Source organism: Centropristis striata, chromosome 18, assembly GCF_030273125.1.
Source record: "Centropristis striata isolate RG_2023a ecotype Rhode Island chromosome 18, C.striata_1.0, whole genome shotgun sequence".
NCBI classification, from domain to species: domain Eukaryota; kingdom Metazoa; phylum Chordata; class Actinopteri; order Perciformes; family Serranidae; genus Centropristis; species Centropristis striata.
Genome location: NC_081534.1, coordinates 16,582,812 through 16,604,527, shown reverse-complemented (window position 1 = coordinate 16,604,527; position 21,716 = coordinate 16,582,812). Strand labels below are relative to the sequence as shown.

The window sequence follows — 21,716 nt, the reverse complement described above, 5'->3', positions numbered from 1 at the left end:
TGCCGCAATGTTTAGTAAGGATTGTAACCATAGACATGTGTCGAGTTTAACTGGGCGTGTTTCACACAGCTGGATCAGACTGAAGTTATGTAATTTTCAACTGCAGTGCAGACTGTCATGAGATATTTGCTTTCTCTCCTCTGTTCCGGTTTATGATTTAAAAACTATGTTCAATATTCCTATAAAAAAGTCAGTGTAGGAGGTTCACACACACCTTTCATTCTCTCGTTTTTGTCTGCGGTAGATGCAGAAACTACAGCAGGATGTGGCTAAGGATGAGAGAGTTTAGTCCTCACAGTCTGTGGAACCTGTAATCTGGTTTCACATACTTGTAGAACATTCCAGGGCAGCAGCTCTGCAACCCTCCGTCTTTGCTTGGAGTCGTGACCCACAGCAAAGCGAAGGCCCCTTAAACTCCAACACTGCGCCCATCCTCTTGGCCGTACTCTCAGCAGCCATGCCTGTGTGGTTTTCCGCTCCCACCTCGGGCCTATTCTGGGATGTGTTCTTTCCTGAGCTCTACTTAGCTAGGTCGCCAATTTCACGAAGCAAATGAAATGGTCTATGCTCTAAATACATGTTTATGAAATTCTCAAACTTACTGTAGCATTCCTGAAGCGGGCCAACACCGAAGGGAAAATTCCAGAGCCTGAAGGAATTGTTCCGGGAGAATTCGGTCAAAAGCTGATGGGTTATTCCCATACAGTCTCTCTGCATTACATGTATAGCTTAGTGTGGTTTGGAATTATAGTATAGCTTAGTTTGGTTTGGAAAGCTATAGTTTCTCCATGTAAACTTGTTAAAATACTTGTTGTACCACAGCCGACAGAAATACTGTCACAAAAATTGCAACAAGTGTGGATGAGACGGTACTGGTTGTTGTTAGTTGACCCTGTGAATTAACAACAACCACATTATTCATTTTTTCACTGTAGAAGAAAATCAACTCAGCTAATGTGGTGACTAATTGATGTAGGTGGTAATTTGCTTTAACGAGTTCCTAGACAGGGGAAGCTGCTGGGCTTGTTTTTCCCAGCCATGACCCGGCATTGCTATTGTTTTCACCGTGTGTGTGTGTGTGTGTGTGTGTGTGTGTGTGTGTGTGTGTGTGTGTGTGTGTGTGTGCTCTTGTGAGAAATACTAAAACAACTGAACTGCTAACCTTAAGGTTCTCATGTAGCAACCCAGGGTACAGTAATATATCATAAAAAACAATATGTTCTCAATTAGACACTTTTCCGAACAAACGTCTAGCTAACACACCCTTCTTGTCAAACTATGGGCTCAAGTTGTCCTGTCTCCAGAGTGAAGTTACTAGTATAAAAGGTGAGTCCAACAGTCCATGACAAAATGTCCATTAATCAAGTTTGGCCAAGTCCCTGAAATCAACTCACATGTCTGTCAACACGTGGGATCCTGAGCACATCGTATTTGTCCAGTCACAGCAGAGCAGGAAGTAGGACCCCCTCTACCTTTTGGTGATTTGTATGGTGTGGTTCCAATGCTGAATGGTCTCTAGTTTTTCGGTCCAAGCTCAAAAGAGCCAGGTCCTCATGGTCCCTTGCAATGACAGTGTGAGGAACCTATAATATTTGTAAAGCAAATATGCCAGTTTTGCACATGTGCTGTCATTGCCTCAACTTCTGAGAAGGTATGTGGGGAACCATTTATTTCCAGTGATGCAGTCAAAAGTCTTCTGTGGGACACAAAGGTCCAGGTGGTCATCTCTGACTGTCCAATGTAGAAATTAAGTAGATGTATGTTTTTATGAGATTTTGTCACCGAAATAGCATCACAACTGTGCAGTATGCAAACTTTTCAGGTGTGCAGTTGAGATCCAAATGAAGGCAGAGTTCACAGATAGGTGTGTTCAAAGGGGCTAGGAAGTATTGAAGGTCCACCTGGCGCACCTAGTCCATTTCAGTGTCAGGGTGATCTCTTTATTTTTTGTATTCTAGTGGAAGCTAAAGTTTAATTGGATTCTTCCACTTAATTAGATTCAGGGTTCATAGGGTTCACATGGTTCTACTCATAAGATGTGAGTAGAATTCAAGCTGTTGTCCTAAAATATGTTGGGAAAATACTGAGTTTGAGCCTCACCAGATTCACAGTAATTAGATCCTGTTAATTTGTGCAGAAAAAATGTTTATGGTAATAATTAAACTTGACAGAGATTCAAATTTTTTCTGTCTTATAAATCACAATTACAAAAGCCACATTATTAGTTTTCAACTTGTATTACTTGCATGTGTTGTTCGGATAACATGTTGATTTGTAGAAACATCTTGTTGTGCAGATCATGTGCTTTTATTTGCTTCAGTTAAGTCTTGATTTAGCGAAGGCAGAGTCCTTTGAAAATCTGTTGTGGTAGTGGAATTAACGCTAACATCCTTAAACGGCACAGATTGAATATAATACTTCTACAGTCGGCTTTGTATATGCATGAACAGTGCATTTTAGTTTTTTGTTCTTTAGACTTTTCTGGGTAATATATAGACTGTTTTAGGATTCAGTGATTAAACCTTAAAAGCACGACTGATTAATGTTGTTCATCTTGCAGTATTGATTAGATAATTGTACTTAAAAATGGTTATGCAGCTGCTCTTAGCCAGAGGCGAGTCCATGGATCTTGTGACACAGTAATCCAATTAACCATTTAGCTACACACCCATGAATACTCACACTGCGGTTAGTTTTCTCCTTCAATCACTCAATCACACACACACACACACACAAACACACACACACACACACACACAGACACACACACAAACGCTACGTGCGATAAACATGAGGATGTTCAAAGGTGACATTGACCTTTGTCTAATTTGTGAATTCTTCCTTCATTACTTAGCTGAGCCCTTTGGCCTCTCCTACTTAACTTTTTCTCCACTTGACCATTCATGACCCATGTATTCTTTGTACCTGCATACACATAGGTCACAAAAAAAACAACATGAAGTGTTTTATTAAGGCCACCGCAAGCCGCCAGAACAGTTCCAATGCTCCTTGAGATAGAGTATTTGTACAACAACTCTACTGGAGAGAGTAAACACCAGTCTTCCAAAATATATTTCTTCCTTTTCGTGGTCCAGTGAAGGTGGAGAGCACTGTCCAATCTGACATGTCCATCCAAAAACTCCCATAAGTGCATAGATGGATTATGAGGCAATGGCTCCCTGGGTCCAGACAAAAGCCCCCGCCCACATTGTTCACAGTTGTTTTGCAGGAATGTTGTCCTGAACTTTTGTTGTTGCTTAAAAACTATCTTGTACATGCTGGGGATAAATAGAAGCCATCTTAATCCTTTTTCCAGATTCACAATGACACACCTCTCCACCAGCTGTGCTCTCAAACATATTTAGGGTAAAAGTTTAACATCTGCCTTGCATGTAACGAAGGTATGACAAATTTGCAATTGCAAAATTTGCTGAAGCACATCTTAATCCCCTCAGGAAAAAAAAGGTGTGAATGTGAATGTGAGGATAGATTTAAGACAGAAAACAATATGAGATGAAAGAGATGAAAGACGGAAAATCTGTCAGTGGACAGATGATGTCACCGTAATAGCGTCACAATCATGTAAGATGCAGTCTGAAAACTTTAGTTGAGATCAAAATTAAGTGAGTTTCAAGATGAGTGTGGTTCAGTCAACAAAATGTAATGAAATATTCCAATCACTTTTTAAACTCATCTATTTGTTTCAGGAAATGGTTAAATTCAGTGCAGGTTTTGAAGGTTTTTCCTGTGTCTTTGTGCGAACAGATGGAGCAGCGTAGGGGGCAGAGTGAAGTCATACTTATCACATAATGGTAATAAATCATGTTAACACTGAGAACAATAAAAATGCACTCACCAAAAAGTAAAGAATGAGTTTTTGGTTGCTGTTTTCTTCAGTTATTTCTCAATGAAGCTAAAGAGTGCAATGAAAGTGTCCTTCCTCTCACTGACTTTGAAGGTTTGAAGTAAAAATGTAAAAAGAAAAAACAGAATGCATTAATTTGCTAATCCTTTGTGACATCTATTGAAAACAGTCCAAATACAATATATTTTATGTTAAAATTGACAAACTTTTTTTTTCTGTTTTTATTAACATTTTACACAGCATCACAACTTTTTTTGGACAGTGGACCAGAGGACAATGGGGTTGACGAGTACAGTAAACTGTACAGTGGCTCTTTAAGTTAATTTTCCTCTCTCTGTGGGTGGTGGGGGCGGAGGGCAGCTGTCAGCTTTTACGAGCCTCGTGTCCTGGAAAAAATTAGTTCCATTCCCTTATCCAAAACGCTAATGAGAAGCACACACGAGTGGTGAGGAGGGGCTTGGGGAGGTCATGGGGGGCAGTTGTCCGTGATGGATGACAGAGGACGGATCAGAGATGTCTGCCTCTCTGCTCTCTCGCCCTGCCGTGACCTCAAATGCTTCAGAGAAGAGCTGCAAACCTCCCTCAGCATTCCTCTAAAAAACTGCAAAAAGTCATGAAAGCGCGACAAAGACAGATGCAGACTTAGAGAGAGTCCACAAAACATATGCAGCTAGTATTTATAGTATTTATACATCCAGCTTCTGATGAATTAATGAGCCGCAACACACGGAGAAAGTTTGGACACAGTAACTGCAGTGTGTGTGTGTGTTCTATTGTATGAGAGCCAACCAGAGGCAGATTGGAGCTCAGAGTAAAGCTAATTACTCAAAGCTTACACACCACTATCTTAAGTATAAACAGTACTTACAAGTCATACAATACACTTCCAGCGCAAGCATACAATAACATCTCTAAGTGTGTGCCAAGTGGGAAACTTTGGCTGGTCATAAACCACTGTGTGTGTTCATGCATCATTTCTTGCTATTTTCATCTGTGTGTTGGATCGCATTTCAGAGGCACAAGGAGAGATTGTTCTCTTATGTAATATTTCCTCTCTTTATAGCTTTACTCTACCCACGCTGTCCAATTTGTCTTTCTCCCTCTCTCCTGGGCGAGCCACCTGAAGGTTGTAAATGTGATGGGAAGCGATGTGTCTCTGTGTGTCCGGATGGAGAAATGAAAAGGCCGCTGTCTGAAGCCAGGGTCTGGATTTGGAGAGTGGGCAGAAAAGTAGGCACAGATCCTAAGCGTGGGGTAGCTTTGAATGAGCCCCATTGTTTCCTCATTAAACAGCTCCACAGTGTTCGACATATACTGTATAAAGAGGTCGTAACTCTCTTTGTGACACCCTCGGACTTAATCCAGAAGAGCTATTTTCTGTGGGTGACTGTGGCAGAGCATGATACCATTTTTGTTGTGTTGGGGGCTGGGTTTTAAAGTGAAGTGCCACCTGTTGTTTGGTGCAGCTTCTAAATTAGTAGGGTGTGGCAAAGAGAAAAATGTGGAGTGGAACTAAAGTTGGATGAATCTGATTAATGTGGGCACAGTAACAAAAAAAGCAATAGTTACTCAAACAGTAAATATACAAGAAAAGAAAAGCAAGTCAAGTTCACCAAGAAAACATTTAGGTCAACACAACATCTTGCTCACAGATTTACTGTCAAGGGGAGAATCTGTCTTTGTCTTGCTTAAAACTTCAACAGACTATTACATTTTTAAATGGGACACAAACAGTGGTTTTCTGGGTAAAATGTATGTGTTTGTGTGACCATTGGATCTTTCTTGCTCTCTATACTGCATCATCTAACTTATGGGGCACTTGTTCTGAGCATCTTATATTGCCATGGTTGGATTTATGTTGGAGTTAGTTGAAAACTTATTGGGTCTTATACAGATACTAAAGGGTCCAAATGGCCAAAAATAAGTCTTATTAGCATGGGTAGATTGTTTGACTGCTTTTTGAAACATGTAATCCTTTTTAAACCATTCTCAAGATCTTTGGTGTTCTCAAGCTGGCAGCATAGTTCAAAATCAAGCTGATGTGACCTGTGCTGTACTGTACTGTGGGTACGTAAGAATCCTAACATAACACTTTCTTGCCCTTGCAGGTGAATCCACATATCTGGATGACCACGGTCCCCCTGCTCCACGAGTAAGTCTCCTCTTTTATCCCAATTTCCCCCTTTTGACCTTTCCTTTTTTTCCTGCTAGCCTGTCTGTCTCTGATGTGCTGCCCTGCGTCCCCAAGCCAGTTCAGTCCAGTCAGGATAAGGGTTGGGTCTGTGTGAATGATCTGCGTGCTAACTCTCTCTAAATACCAACTAGACCTGGCTTCAGTGCTACAGTAATGCTCTGAACACACTCTCTCTCTCACTCACACACACAGCGCTGACACAGAGGCCTTGTATTCATCCAGCTGCACGTCTGCATGACCATCTCTGCTCTATGCTCCCTCTTTCTCTCCTTGCCAACTTCTTTCTTCCTCAGTCTGCCCCTTGTTCATTATCTCCTTCTTTAATCAATCATCACCTCATTTTCACCTCATTCCTCGACTGTTTGACCCCCTTCTTCTTCGTCATTCTTTTTTTCCCGCCGCCTAACCTGACCCTTCAATTTGGATATAGGTTTGTTTGTGGCTGATGTGAGCAGCTGTTGCGTTAGGTCACATCTGTGCTTTGTTTGTCAGTGTTTACTTTGAAAAGCCAATTCTGGCCACTTAGCCAAAACCAGGCAACCACAGTGCTTGTTTCATCCAGATAACAGTGAAGTGTTATTTATGTGAAACAATCTGTGGCTGACTGGAATGCGAGGAAGAAGTTGTTATTTTTCAGGGGAAATCATCATCTGAAATGACTCACAGTGCCAGTTTACTTTATATATACTGCTGATGCCGAGCTCTCAATATTATATGGCTTGTAGAAAATTGAATAGAAATGAAGTCTAATAAATCACAAGTAGTTTCTACCTTTTTCCTATTGACGATAGAGCTGAGAGTGTAACAGCTTGCCTGTGTCCTGAGGCAATTCTCAACATTTCTGAGTATTTACATTATTATACAAACACAGAAGCTCTGGAATTCATTTTGACACAGAAAAGTGTGATTTTAATGGACGGGAAGGTCCCGGAGCAGCAGAGGGGGCTGATGAAGATGAATTTATTTTATGAGTTATTTTTGCATCTTTTGAATAATATATATGGAGGTCCTGAGAGGTAAAAATCGGATCCATTTGTTTAATCGGTTTTCTGTTCTGTGTTTATGACTTAAGAACAGGTGAATAAAAGATTTGGCAGCTAATCTTCCTATCTCTTATCACCAGATAAAGTTCCTTAAATCATTTATTTAATACTAACTTTTTTCCTGGTGAAAATCCATTTTGTTGTGTTTGTTGTTGTAATACTCTTTTTGGCCACAAGAAGCTGAAGCCCACCGCTACCCCATGTTCCAAATGGGACTAAAACATCCATGTTCCATGGTGAGTTTATATTTCTAGCCAAAAGAAAGACATGACAGCAATAAGAAATAATTTACCAAAAATTTTTTCTACTGATTTTCACAGATTGAAAAAGGAATTTAGAAAAACTAGGCAAACCATCTCCGGTCATAAACACAGAAGAGAAAAAAATAAAGATCAGATTTGAAAAATGGATTATCAGATTTGCCTCTCAACTTTGTTAAAAACACATTCCTTTCTAAATGTTGTTTAGTATTTTAAGTAGAAATTATCAAAGATTTGTGCTCATCATCGCTGAGTTTATGCACCCATGGATAACCTTCAGTTATTACTGTCGGCTCACAACAATAACATTTATGAGCAGCAACTTGTGTCGTTCTGGGCTTTCTTACCCTGGGTTTTATAAAGTATATAAAGTAAATATATATATGTAAGAGGGTCAAAGTTCAAGGAACAATGTTATGACAAAGTAGCATGTCCCAATTGTATGCATACCGCATGCATCAGTATGTACTCTGTCAGGGCATCTGTAGTCCCTCCTAAAAGTAAAAATAAAGAGTAGGCCTATGGGATATGGAACCCAGCATGGTGGCTTGTTGGGGCTTTACACAGCTTGGAGAGTGTAAGACATTATTGAGAGCTGAAAAAACTCTTGGACTTCCTCTCCCTCCTTTCACTCTGCCTGCATGACTTGAAATTTAGTGTCTCTACTAACTATACACAGCCTGCACAGAGAGAAAAAAAGGCTGACTGTGATTATACATTAGCTGCTAACTTTGATTGATTCCATATCTGTCCCATCTTCCAGACAGATGATGCTAATGCCATGTCAGTGGCAAGCGCTACATCAACCACATATCTCATTATCTTTTTCTTTCTTGACGTCCTGCTGCAGCTCAGATCGATTTTCTATTTCAGCAGAGGTCGGTGGCATTGCAGCGTGCGCACGCAAAAGCCAGAGGTTCTGGTAAATGTAGGGAAAGATTAGAAATCGAGTTGAAAGCACAACGTAAATGAGAGCGTATGGAAAAACCACGCAGCTCTCAGAATAGTTATGCATCTTAATGTGTATGGAAGCATGACAAGAATGTCCCCTCTACATTTTTACACATGTGTAAAATGTGTTTTTAACCTCTGTGCATCCTGAGGGACAGTTTTCGCTTATGCATTTTTGGCTAGAGTATTTTTTTTTTATTTACAGGAAGTTCAACTTCAGCTCCTATAATAAGTTTATAATAAACTGTGCAGCTAAAATACACTAAAATATCCCCATTAAAACCTTTTTTTTGATCCCATAACCACAATAGAATAAAAACATGCATTCTACTATATCATGCTTTACATCTAGACCTCTGAATTCCGTTTTTACTTTTTTCCACCCTATATATTTTCTTGTGTTTGCTATGTGGAAAATACATGCTATTTCCCTGGTTTCTACTCTGGTTCTTTCTGCTGTATTATGAAAAAATAAAAATGCATCAAAATAAAATAAAAAATAGTTAAAAAATAAAAATATATAATGAATATTTGGTGTTTATGGTTAAAAAATGTAACTCATTCAAAGTGGAAAAAAATACTTGTTTTTTAAAGGGATTTGCAAGGATTAAATACCACTTTATGGAGCCATCCATCATGTTTTTTTTCCTAACAGTTAACCAGAAGACTAAATAGACTCCATAGCATTGTTCTATATAGCCATGTTCATTCATTACAATTATTAAGGCAATGTCATAAGAAAAGGTTGTTGTTGTTGTTTTTTAGAATAACTTTGAAATGTTAAAACTGAAAAAGACCAGTTAAGGCAGAGGAATTTTGATCTAAAGAAAGAAAAAGCAATAGTAAAGCTCTTTTAAGATGCAGCCAGAAGGCAAAACAAAAGACATTTGCGCTCACTCACATTTGCACAAACTAATGTCCGTGCAAAGTTGGCAGATCATTGGTTATCCAACAAAAGCATTTCCATCTCCATTTGTCACACACATTAACTTTCTGTATTCAGCGAAAAGAAGCGTAAGGAAATGCAGTCAAAGTTTCCCATTTCCTCTCTGCCATTGAAAATCAATTCATCTAAATTCACATAAACATACTTGGATGGAAACTTTGCTGTCACAGCTCCTTAGAGCGGTGAGACTCCCTCGCTCCGTCTCTTGGTGGGAGTGGAGATGAATGGATGGATCATTAATAACAGGAAGTGCTGAGAATTTCTACTGTGCCCCTGACTGAAACCTTAACATGCTGCTCTCCACTCAGCGTGGGATGAGCAGTTGACAGTAGAAAGAATGATGTGCAGGTTAGCAGTGACGTACCTGTTTGGGTTTTCTAGGAACTGCAGCAGGAAGATGGATGTGATTGTGTGTGCGGTGGTCCTGACATGTAGCAAACCAGGACATGTTGGAGGCAACATCCACTCGATTTCATTGGTTGCATTTAAAATGCAAACGTTTTGCTAAGTTTACATCTAGTGTCCACACTTGGCAGGGTGCCCTATGTCCATTATTTTTATTTGTCTGGAGGCACGCTGCTATTTGATTGATTCACGATAATTCCTGTGTCCAGTGGTGTTATCAGCCTGACATGGAGTGCCAGTTTTACATAGTGTTTTCTGCAATTAAGCGACCAACTGCTGAGTAGACAATGGTGTGTGCCAAGTGTTTGTAAATTGTCGTGTGATATGCATTTTCATGCATGTTAGAAATTATTTATGAAACAGTGCAAAACAGTGTTTGGTGATTTTTTAAATATTGGATTAAAATGAAAACCTACTAATCTGGACATAGTCAGAGATTGCAGTTTATGTATGTTTGTTGAACCAGTGTCAGGTCTGAAAATGTCTGAAAACACTGTGTGTTTGGTGCAAGTGTGTGGGCAGGGTGTTAGAAAAGAAAGGACACTGAGAAAGTGATAGGAGGGAAAATTGAAGCGAGAGCGTGAGAGAGAGGAAAAGGTGCAGGACTACTCAAGTCCTCAATGTCTGCTTGATATTAGCTCACCATCATCAGAGCTGTAAATACCACAACAACAGTCTGACTTTCTGGAGTAGGAGCGCCCAGATCAGACAGGGTGGAAAGCAGCCCTGTTACATAATACTTTTTTTACACCGCGGATTGACTATTGACAGAATCCCTTACTGGCAGACGCTGCGAACATTTCTCACAGCGTGCATCAGAAACCTTAGCTCCACAGAGCAGGAACAACAATAGCACAAACTGAAAGGTCGCCCTTTCAGTGCTGTCAGTGCCGACGGGAGATTTGGACTTTTGATGGCATCGCTGATGTTATTCTTGTGTTACACAACACCAGACTGTTAGAGGTCTGACAGTCATTTGTCATCATATCAGTGGGGAATAGTGTCCTGCTAAACACTGCATATATTTCATCTGGGTCATTATTGTGATAAGCTGGGAAGTCTGTAGTTACTTGGCAAACACTTAGGAATGTTGGACTGCTATTGAAGAAAAAGAAACTCCTTTTTGCTCAAAATCTTTCCCCAAAACTGTGTGAAATTGCAAACATTGACCATTCTTTTGTTTGTTCTTGGACACCAGTAATCTCTTATCTATAAAATTATTTCAATCTATATCAGATGTATAAAATTGCTTTCCAGTAAATGATTACAATGATCCAGTAAATGACACAAGCTGAAGCATGCCTGTCAACAAAGCTTGTGTTAGCTTGTACAAGCAGAAATATCACCTGTGGATTGTTTTTCCATTACTCCCTGCCTCATCCTGGGGCAAATAAACCCACACATCTTATTTTGAAACTCTGTCAAACCAGTTCAGTCTCTAATGACGTCCGGTAAAATGTTCTGATTCTGGGAAAAACAAACAGTGCGCAAGACTGATACACCGATGACCTTTAATTCTGACTAATACTGTGATTTTTCTTCCAGCCAGTTCGCTCTCTCTGTCCTTTCTTCCTTTGCTCTCCATCCTGTTGTTACTTTCTGTTTCTTTCTACTTGGCTCTAGCAAAAATTCAGCGAGGCTCTCACTGTTTTTAAAGAGGGTGGGACTGCTGCTTTTGGAGGAGACTAGACAAAATCAGCAAGTGTGTGTGTGGCCAGACTGAGCTCTTTGGTGGAGAGACTGCCATCTGCAGCAGCGAGCTGAAGAGCACTGAGATTAAAGGGATTGTTCAGATTTTTTCAAGTGGGGTTGTATGAGGTACTTATCCATACTCAGTGCATAACCTACAGTAGATGGCAGTCAGCATGCCTCCAGTTTGCAGGGGCAGGCTGAAGTACTGACACAGAAGCTAACTAATATACTGCTGAGGATGAGGGCAGCAGTAAAACATATTTTAGCTCCATTATAGAAAATCACTATCATTCTAAGTCTATGCTAGAATATTTTCACTACTTTACCTTACTGTCAGACAGGGAACTGAAGCCAAGATCTATGCTCTCGTCAAATCCACCAGATTCCTTTGACAAAAACCGTAATTTTACCCCATAGAATAGATTTCTGGGCCTCGATCAATAAGTTTGTTTATGCTATTGTGTGATTCCGAACTAAGTCTTTATTACTCCATCAACTCGAAAACCCCAAATCACACAATAGCACAAACAAACTAACCATAGGTCAGCGGAAGACCAGCAACTCTCGTTTCTGCAAAGTTAAATTACTGATTTGGTCAAAGGGGCCTGGTGGTTTTGAAGAGAGCATGGAGAACTCCTTCAGTTCCCTGTTGGAAAGGGCTGTCTGATGGCAAGGTTAAACAGTGAAAATATTGTCAATAAAGCATACATTTCAACTGAAAATGATGATATTTAGTTTGCTAAAATAGCAGGTATTAGACTGATTATGGTTAAGTCTCATACAACCCCACTTTAAAAAACCCAAACTATCCCTTTAACTTAAGATGAATTTCATTTCACAGGGGAGAGGGGGACAAGAGGTTGAGTCATCCATTTGGCCAACTATAAAACTAGCCAATTTGTTCGTAAACTAGCCACCCCATGAGTATGTGAGCTAGTTAATTGAGTCTGTCAGACTGACTTCTGTCAGATATCCAGGAACTCCCCCTGGGAAAAGCACAATCACCATTCCAGACTGGGAATGCCGACAAGAATTCATCATTGCCGCATTTTCCCCCGTCTGATTTAGAGGAAAGCTTTATTTCAAGTGATGAGGGAAAAGGGTTTTTGAGGCAACACCAAACTGATCTGCCTTTGGGTTTTTTTTGTGGTAGATCTCTATCACTTTTAAAAGAAATCTACCAGATGTCTTTTAAGTGACCTGTCTCTCTCTGTCTCATTCTTCCCTCAACTCCTTTAACTGGCCCCAATTTTCTGTCACTCTTGTTCTCACTGGTACATTCGCTCGGGTAGCCTTCATTCTTAAGGGGCCACTTGTGTAAACCTTGTCGGCCCTTAGGGATAATTGCCAAATTAGTGCATTCTTGCTGCTCTTGTGTTAAAATCAGTCTCATGTTCAATACGCATGTCAGCCTGAACTTCCTCTTTCTTTCAAGCAAAGCTTTTCTTTCACAAGAGAAACAATGTTTTACACGCTCACATCCACTTTATTTCAGGCTCTGAATCATGGCTGAGCTACTTGCTTAATTGGTGAGTCATGAGGTGTGTGTACACACACATGCTGTAATTTGTGTGGGTGTGTGTTCACATGTGTGTGTGACAAAACAGTTGCGTCAGTATCGCTTTGCAGAAAAGTCAGCAGAATCTCTGACTCATTGAGTTCAGTGAAAGAATAAGCATCTGAGAAGAGAAGATGAACCCATGCATGCCTACACTCAATTTTTGTGAGTGTGTGTGTGTTTCATAACTGAAAGGGAATACGGTGCAGGGTCAAATGAGTCCAGCCCGAGGGAGAGAAGATGTGAGTAACAGGAGGTCAAAGGTCGCAGGAAAAGAGACAAGAAAAGAGGCCCTGGATGGATTAACCACAGCTTGATGAATTTCATTAGTTTTTGTCCTTTTTTCTCCTCTTTGTATCACTTTGTTTCTTTTCCTTTGAGACCTTTAATGGCTAATTTTGACTGACACACTGATGCCATAAACACACACTATAAATACAACACTCATCAGTAGAATTCATATAAAATATTAACAGTATCTTCTTTAACACGGCCGATAATGGGACATTTATATTATTATGTATTATTCTGGTAATTAAATATAGCTGAAAAATAGAGCAGTTTGTGGTGTGATTGGTAGAGAGATTTTTTTATATAGTTATTGGAAAAATAAATGAACATTTGAATCAGAACTGTTATGTGATGTCAGTTTGGTTAGGTCAGAGCTATGGAATTTTAAATCATCCATCTTTGCTCACTACATCTTCGCCATTCTTACCCTCTGGTTTGTTTAAACTACAGGTTATTAACTATTTCATAAAAAACAAAAACTTGTAATTGGTTATCCTGTCAGTATCGGCTTTTTACATCCATATTGTACATTAAACATAACACTAGATTTACTTACAATAACAAACATTTCAGTTCAATCTATATGTGACATATATGTAATATATATGTTTTCTCTTTTTGTTTTTCTGTGTGTGTGTGTGTGTGTGTGTGTGTGTGTGTGTGTGCGTGTGCGTGTGCGTGTGTGTGTGTGTGTGTGTGTGTGTGTGTGTGCGTGCGTGCGTGCAGGTACTCCCGTTCCCGAGCCAGGTGGTTTATAACCGTGTGGGGAAGTGCGGCAGTCGGACGGTGGTCATCTTGTTGAAATTACTCGCTGAACAGCATCAGTTCAACCTGGTCTCCTCTGACATCCACAATAAAACTCGCCTCACCAAACATGAACAGGTAAGAGAAAGGAGATGATGGTACAGTACAGGGATGATTTAAGGAACAGATGCATTATATTTTGTCATTTATACATTATGTGGTTGATTACATACAAAGATGATGGGAGGTGGATGGCAGATTTTTAGGAATAAAGTGTCTTGATTGCTGGAGCTCTCGATTACATAATAATAATAATAATAATAATAATAATAATGATGCTTTTCAATAAGGAAGTTATATGACATAACAGATATAGAATGAACATTAAAATATGGATTGAATTTCATTATTAATGAAGAATAAGATGGAAATTAGAACATGATAACATAAACAAATCTAAATATAATAAAATAAGATGATAACAGAATAGAAAATATAAATAATAAAACCCAATGTATATTAATATCACAAATAAAATAAAAAATCTTAAAATCAGTGCTCATATTTGCAGCATAAATGGTGTGGATTAAAATTTTTATGACAAAAACTCAAAGTATCAAAGTGCACTCTCTACCATCACATGATCTTCATCAGAAGACTAAATAATGGAAATATAGATGTTGAAATTGTCATATGCTTGCATCTCGAATAATAAAAAGTACTAAAATGAACATTTTTCCCCTCTGAGGGACCCTGTGGTTTACAGATCCCACTTCTGAGCTCATTGCTTTATGCATTCATCATCTCTACATAAATATTAAGCCAGGCCTAAATGGCTTAACTTTTATTTAAACGACCAGATTCAAAGCAGCTGTTGTTGTCAAATCCTTATTGAAACAAACAGCGGCTGCAGAATACACTGGCTATCACTCACTGTATTTGGCAAAAACTTAATTGATTTATATTTTGCACTTAACTGTGTGGTCACAGTGAACACAACAGCAGCAGGAGCTCATTCAGTGTTTGTCTTTCATTTATTGTGAGAACAAGGCCAGAGAGTAGGGAATCTCCTTTTATTACTTCCTGAAATATCTCGAGGACATGAGTGTTGGCTTTACAGAGGAAACACTGCTTTCGTTTAAAAAACCGCAGCCTTTTGAGACAATAAGACGTGCTGGCCTGTGCCAGTGGGATGCCATCGTAAATGTGCATAAAGCATATCTAAATGGCAATCTTTTTCTTCTTTTGATTAACAACATCATTTACCTCCTATGGATTTTCCTCTAACCCGTTTTCATAAACTAAACAAATAAACGATGTAAATAAAAGATTTTCCAACTACGCAAGGATTTAATTTACTGGGCACTATGGATTTGGATGTAAACATGACTTCAAACTGTCGTTCCAAAACAAGCCCTGATTTTGGCAGGATAACTCACACAGACCTGGACTTGACCAGAAAATTTAAGTTCAAGCTCCTGTGAGAGCAACTCAAGATTAATTTAGCAACAAAGGAAAAAAAGGCTAGATACCACAGTGCAAAAATGCTCCAATATGAGTGTAAATCAGAGCATTCAAATTTAAACACAGAAGTATTATTAGGAGGATATACACACAATGGACCCCATTTAAGCTATTTTTATATGGTATGATAATTGCACCACCACAAGATTGCTTTTTAAAATAATAAATTGTGTTATTGTAGTTTATTACGTGTGCAAATACATTCAGAACTCTAAACTGTATATTATTAGATTCTAGTACCAAAAAGTTTCATTTGTAATTGCAGTATTTATCATTTATTTAACAAAATATCCAGATACTATGCTGTTTTCCCCCACCCCATTTTATTACTGAGGTTAAGGGGAATTTTAGTATTGTTGAATTGAATTTAATCATAAAAATGAATCTTATACTTATTGAAATAAAAATACAATATTTCCCCCTAGAACTGCTGTTAAATAAAAGCATGAACTCAAAGTATAATAAACGTTGCCGACCTTAAAACTGTACCAAACTGTACTTTGTAATACAGAGGTTATTCTGCTGAGCTCTAGAGGTGCTGCTCTGTCGTTAATCCTAACTGTTATTATTCCCTGATGGGGGCCGAAGGAAGAAAAAAAATGTCCTGATTAAGGTCAATGATTTTTAGTAGCAGCAATGAAATGTTTCACTTCTTGGAACCAGCCTGGGGCCCAAGCTTCCTTGTATGAACTTCTGCTAATGACATTTTAGTTATCTGGCTGAGGAAGTGACTTAAAGTCACTGCGTGGGAGGACTCACACCCACATTTGACGTTATTGACATCCTCTTTTAGAATAATCTACCGCTCGCTGCTTCGAAACGTCAGCAGATGCTAAATATGTCGAACTATTACTGGCCGATTTGATGTAAACATTAAGCCAATATTGAAACAGCTACTTGTTTATCCATTCATCAAACTGTGAAACACTGGCTGCACACACAGTGGCAGAACACCATTGGACTCATTAATTCCCCGGACATAAAACATCTTTGTGAATGGTCCCGCGCAATGCTCCTCAGAACGAGTGTGTGCGTTCCAGTGTCAGTGTATGTCTGTGCTTCTGTAAAGTGTAGGTCCGTCGTTGGGTGTTTATTTGCAAGTGTACTTCTGTGTGTGTTGACTTATGTAGATCCAGACGCGCGTCGCCTAAGTTTAGAGATGCTGGTCTCATCAGTTGTGGTTCTGGCTGCAGTTTTTTGGACCGTTTTCCTTCTGGCTCTCCCAGTAGTCTGCTAATGGGTTTGCCCGGGGTTTATGCCTCATTCGTGGGTTGCCAAAAAAGTGAAGGTGCCTTTTTCGTCTCAAACTTTGCAAAGCTTTTGCAGATTTGTGGCGTATAGTGACCCATCTGTCCCTTTCAGTACGGGGGAAACACACTCAGTGGGAGAGAGATATTTCCTGGGGGGAAAAAACGTCCTCCTTAGAACCCTTCAGAAAGAAAAAGACAGCATCTTTATTGTAAGTGTGTCTGCGTTCATGTGGGATCCTGTTTCCTCCTTCTTACCAAAAACATTAACCAGCAGACAGATGCTCTACAGCCAAGAACCTTGTTTATCTGCAACACACAGCCACAGATATGCAAACACCGAAAAGTGACTGGCCCCAGTACAAACAGAGATTGTAAACAGTTATTCCCGAGTAGCATCTCACTAGCTATACCTGAAGCAACAGTTTGACTTTGGTCATTTACAGAGAATTGGACTAGTGCTGGAGGAGGTTGAAATTAAGATAGAAGGCTGCCTAAATTATAAAAAGACAGAAGGCTGTTAAAAAAAAACCCAGAATGTAATGATTTGCAAATCCTTTGTGACCTTCATTCAGTTGAATACAGTAAAAAGACAAAATCTCTAATGCTCAGAATGGGAAACTTTTGTTTTTGGAAATATATACTCTGATACTGAGGTTTTACATTCTGTTTTTGTTCGTTTTTTAACCCAGCATCCCAACTCTTTTGGATCTGGTTATAAGCATATGTGCCATTTTTTTGGAAATCAAGGATTAGAGTTCGGCCAATAGATGATGCCGATTCTCATGGGTGACAGTCATCGACCACTGAGCACAACATCATGATTTGTCTCAGTCCTCAGTCCTGACAATTGTGCTACTATAATGCATGAACTTGACAGTCTGTGGTTTTGGGTCTAGTGCTTGATTGACACATATTTCAGGGTTCGGGTGGGTGCACATTAAATAACCCTGACCTGTCCATCACTTAATAGGGAGGAAAAAGCAGCTCAAGAAAAAACTGGGTAAGTAGGTGAGGACATGCTGTCAATAGGCTGTCAATAAAAATAGAAATATGTCCAACACACACGCACATAAGTATAAAAAAAAGTATATAAACAAGCGATTTATGTATTTATATTGCAGTAAAGCTCTCACTTTCTGTGTACTATATGAAGACTTTTTAAGCAGATATCATGGACTGTATGAAAGAAGTGGATGTAGACACTGTGACATCACCATCATCATTGGTTTGTGGATGGAATGCCGGCTTGAAACCAAATGTACTTAAAAATGAATAGCAACTCTTTAGAGTGTCTTTAAGTGCAACTGAACGCTTAACAAGACATTTTTTAGGTGACCAAAATCGTACAATTAAGTTGAACATGAACTGAAAGGGCCAAATTCTAAGAAGAAAACTGGATATGCATTTTTACTCTTCTATTCCATGGTAGCCCTACCCTAAAGATTGCCCTACTTTATCATTTATCATCTTTTACTCTAAATCTGACCATAATTTACTAAATGAACATCATGCTGTAGTGAAGAAGACTTTAAACTAACGATTAAAGCCATATACTCATTAGGGAAAATGTTGGCTGACGTAAACAATCAAGTGAGAAGTAGGGTCATTTTCTCATAGACTTCTATACAATAATACATCTTTGTGCATCCCCTGCTGGCAATTAGACACACTGCAGGTTTAAGTCTTTTCTGCACTTACTTTTCAGGCCTGGAGGTTGGTGATTTCTATGGGCAGTTGCTGTGATATCAGTCTTTTTCTTTAATTTTTGTCTCTAACACAGGTGTTAATTATTTAGGCTTTTCTATCATATTTTAATATGATTCCTGAAGACAAATTTAATTTAGTTGAATGCAGATCAGCAGTCGTAGCTTTTCTGTGGTTTTTGGCTCTTCCTCCATTTCCCCTGATGAGCCCTGTGTGGGCGCCGAGGGGGCTCAGGAAGGAGGGGGGTGCAGGCGGATGGGGGGGTTGCAGGTATGCTTGGAATCTCAGACTGTCCTCCACTTTCCCTCTGTCTCCCTGCAGCTCTCCCTGGTAAATGAGAGGGGGTCTGGCCAGACAGACCAGAGGGGTGGGTCAAAAAAACACACACACATACACACAAACTCACCAAATGTGCCAAATGTGTTCAGGGTCTGCACATCAACCTGGTTGTGGGGGAGGGGGCGTCAGGGGTTAGCTCCGGGCTAATTGGTCTGGACTAATGGCCGAGGGAGGCAGTCTGCAGGAAATAAACTTTTTATGTCGAATTGAAATGGATTAATAGAGCACGCAGGAGAGACCAAGAATGGTGAATTAATTTCTACAGCTCCAATGAAAGTTTAAAATTTTGCATTTTATAGCTGGAGACATCCACAGAAAGTGCAAGCAGAGTGAGTGGAAATGTACTGAGTTTATAGAGAGGAGGGGGGTGGTAAACCCAAATCTGACTGGGGCCTCAGATTAACTTCTCTGTGTACATAAACAAGTATACATATAACTGTTGCTGTCCAAATAGTCTTGCTCTGACGTAACAGGTGCCTATACATAGTTTATGAGAGCAGGACTTTCAGTTCCTCAGCTTATCAATGCACTTGGCTCGAAAGATCTTTTATAGAAAGAGTGATTCAGTCTGCTCAGACAGGATGCAATAGAATACAGTATATTTTCTTTCTACCAATGCAGATCTTCTTTAGGACCTTTAGCCGATCATCAGGATTTTGAAGACGCTGTGTGAAGTGGTGCGTTCATATTTAATTATTTTTTTGGATTTGCTCCTCACATCAGGGGAGATTTTAAGAGAAAAAGAAAGATCTTTTTCAGTTGGCAGTGTTTCAAGTCTGTTAGTCAGTGTTCAGTAAAACCTCTCTACCTCTCCAAACTCAGACAAATAAGTATAATTAATTATTTTGTTTCTCTCATTAAGTTTTCCACTACTGTACTCTTCTCCTCTGCATTAACCAAGGAATGCTTTGTTAATAGAGTTTTGGCTCTTTCGGTTGCTCTCTCGAACCTCCCCTGGAAGCCTTGTCCGGGAATCACCTAGAAAATTGCAGAATTGCACCAAGAAATCCCCTGCAATGCACAAGTGGCACATAGTCTGCTTGGGTTGGTGTCCTTTTCTGCTGCCAAAGCTTGATCTGACAGATCAATGAGGGTTTTGTGAGCACTGTGCTTCCTCGAGGAGAGCATGACTGTATGATTGTGCTATTGATCCCCTAACAAACACTCCTGCAGCACTCTCTCACTGGCTCTGAAAGGTAGAAATGGAGAAATACTGAACTCCCAATCCTGCTCTCTTAGGGCATCGGATGTCAAAAACATGGAGTGTAGACTCCACAAAGACTGTGTCAAGCTGTCACACACAATTGAAAGTATTACTGTATTATAATCTGGCCGAAGGGCACTTGCTATTTTCAGATTTATCCAACTTTCCATGTCTTCTGAATCAAGCCAGATGTCCGCAGTCCCTGAACTTCCACACAGGCACTTCTGCCTGTATGTGTGTCAGCACATGGACGTTAGCATTTAGCAAAGCGCTCTTTTTCTGTTCAGCTCAGCCTCACAGACAAAATAATCTGTCTGAAAGAATCTGTTTGGGTCAGGAGGTAAAGGAGTCCTAGATCAAAGTTTTATTCAGCGCCTTCAAAAATCTAGATCATTGTGGATAATTGAGAGCAGACAACAACCTCCAGGTCTGAAATGAAGCCAGGTCAGAAGTGCTTTAAACCTGCAAACTTTCTAATGACTGCAACAACAAAAAAAGTTAAATAGTATAGAAATCCATAAGAAAATTACCATAATCTCACTTAATTTATTATTTAAATAAGCATTTTCTGAATGAGTTCATGGTTTCAATTGCTGGTTTCAAGTCTTCAACACAGCATGGTGTACATCTTTTGTAAATTATGGCCCCATTTAGAGTAAAATAGTCAATAAAGCAGGGCATGCTTTAGGGTGGGGTTATGTTATGCAATGTGTTTCTTAGAACTTTGAAATGCCAAATTCAAGGCTTTAAATCTGTAGTTCACTTCTTTTACTCAGTCTGTGTTTGAGAGCTTCCCTAAGATGAGATGTTTCTACCGCAACAGCTGTTGAACCCTCCACCTTTTTTGATTCTCCGTGTGTATACCTCCTTTTCCCCATTTCCCGGTCTCAAGTTTTATTCTTCCCTTGAACTGTGTGTTACTGTCAGCAGAGACAGGACCCATTGAATTCCTCATGAGCTGTGTTCAGCTGTTGTTCATTATTCCTTTGTGTTTACCCTTTTAAACTTCCACTTTTCAACTAGTCATGTAGAGGACTATTTTTACTTTGCCCTGTGCTTGCCTGTGTTTCCAATCCAGCCTGGCTATTTATCTTAGCTCTCGCCAAAACTCTTACACTCGACATCTCCAAATCCCCTTGAAACCGATGGGTGAGGCCACAGAGACAGGGCATACACCCATCACTGTGGAGATCCAGTTGGAACTCATATTGGCAGTACCTCTGACTTGATGTATTAGTATTTTTTGATGGGAAGCCAGTGAGGGACCACGTCATTGTCTCTGCACGGTGGTTCAAGGGCCTGCAACCTGGATCAAATGATGCCGGGAATGGGATGACACAAATTGTTGACTGTTGCATTGCATTGCTTATTGGCAGGAGAAGAGAAATGTCTGGAGACAACATGTGTCGCAGAGGCGGAAGTGGCATGTGGCTGTCTGCACAGTCCTCAGAGCATTAGTGGAGCTGGCAGGGACAAGGACCGCAATGAAATGGAATAATTCATTCCAAATTGTCAAAATAAAAGGGAAAATTTTGAAATACCATTTAAAAAAAGGACAAATGGGTCTCACAAGTTGTATAAACATGGGGAAACTTTCAAGTTTTAATCTGTATAGTCTCAAGATAGGTTAGTATTTTCAATATTCAGGAATTGTCAATATTACAAATTTGGGCCATTATCATGTTGTTTCTATCATATTGGTATTCAACATATTGTGCTCTCTACTTATGCAGAGACATAACTTAC

The 21,716-nt window shown here is 39.6% G+C and overlaps 1 protein-coding gene across 1 annotated transcript in view; it reads left to right on the top strand.

Annotated features, from left to right (window-relative positions):
- usta (uronyl 2-sulfotransferase a) overlaps window positions 1-21,716 on the top strand; it is a 67,132-nt gene that overhangs the window by 30,400 nt on the left and 15,016 nt on the right. Inside the window, exons 2-3 of the mRNA XM_059357050.1 lie at window positions 5,974-6,017; window positions 13,932-14,087. Coding sequence (XP_059213033.1) covers window positions 5,974-6,017; window positions 13,932-14,087 — 200 coding nt within the window. The remainder of the gene's footprint in view (window positions 1-5,973; window positions 6,018-13,931; window positions 14,088-21,716) is intronic.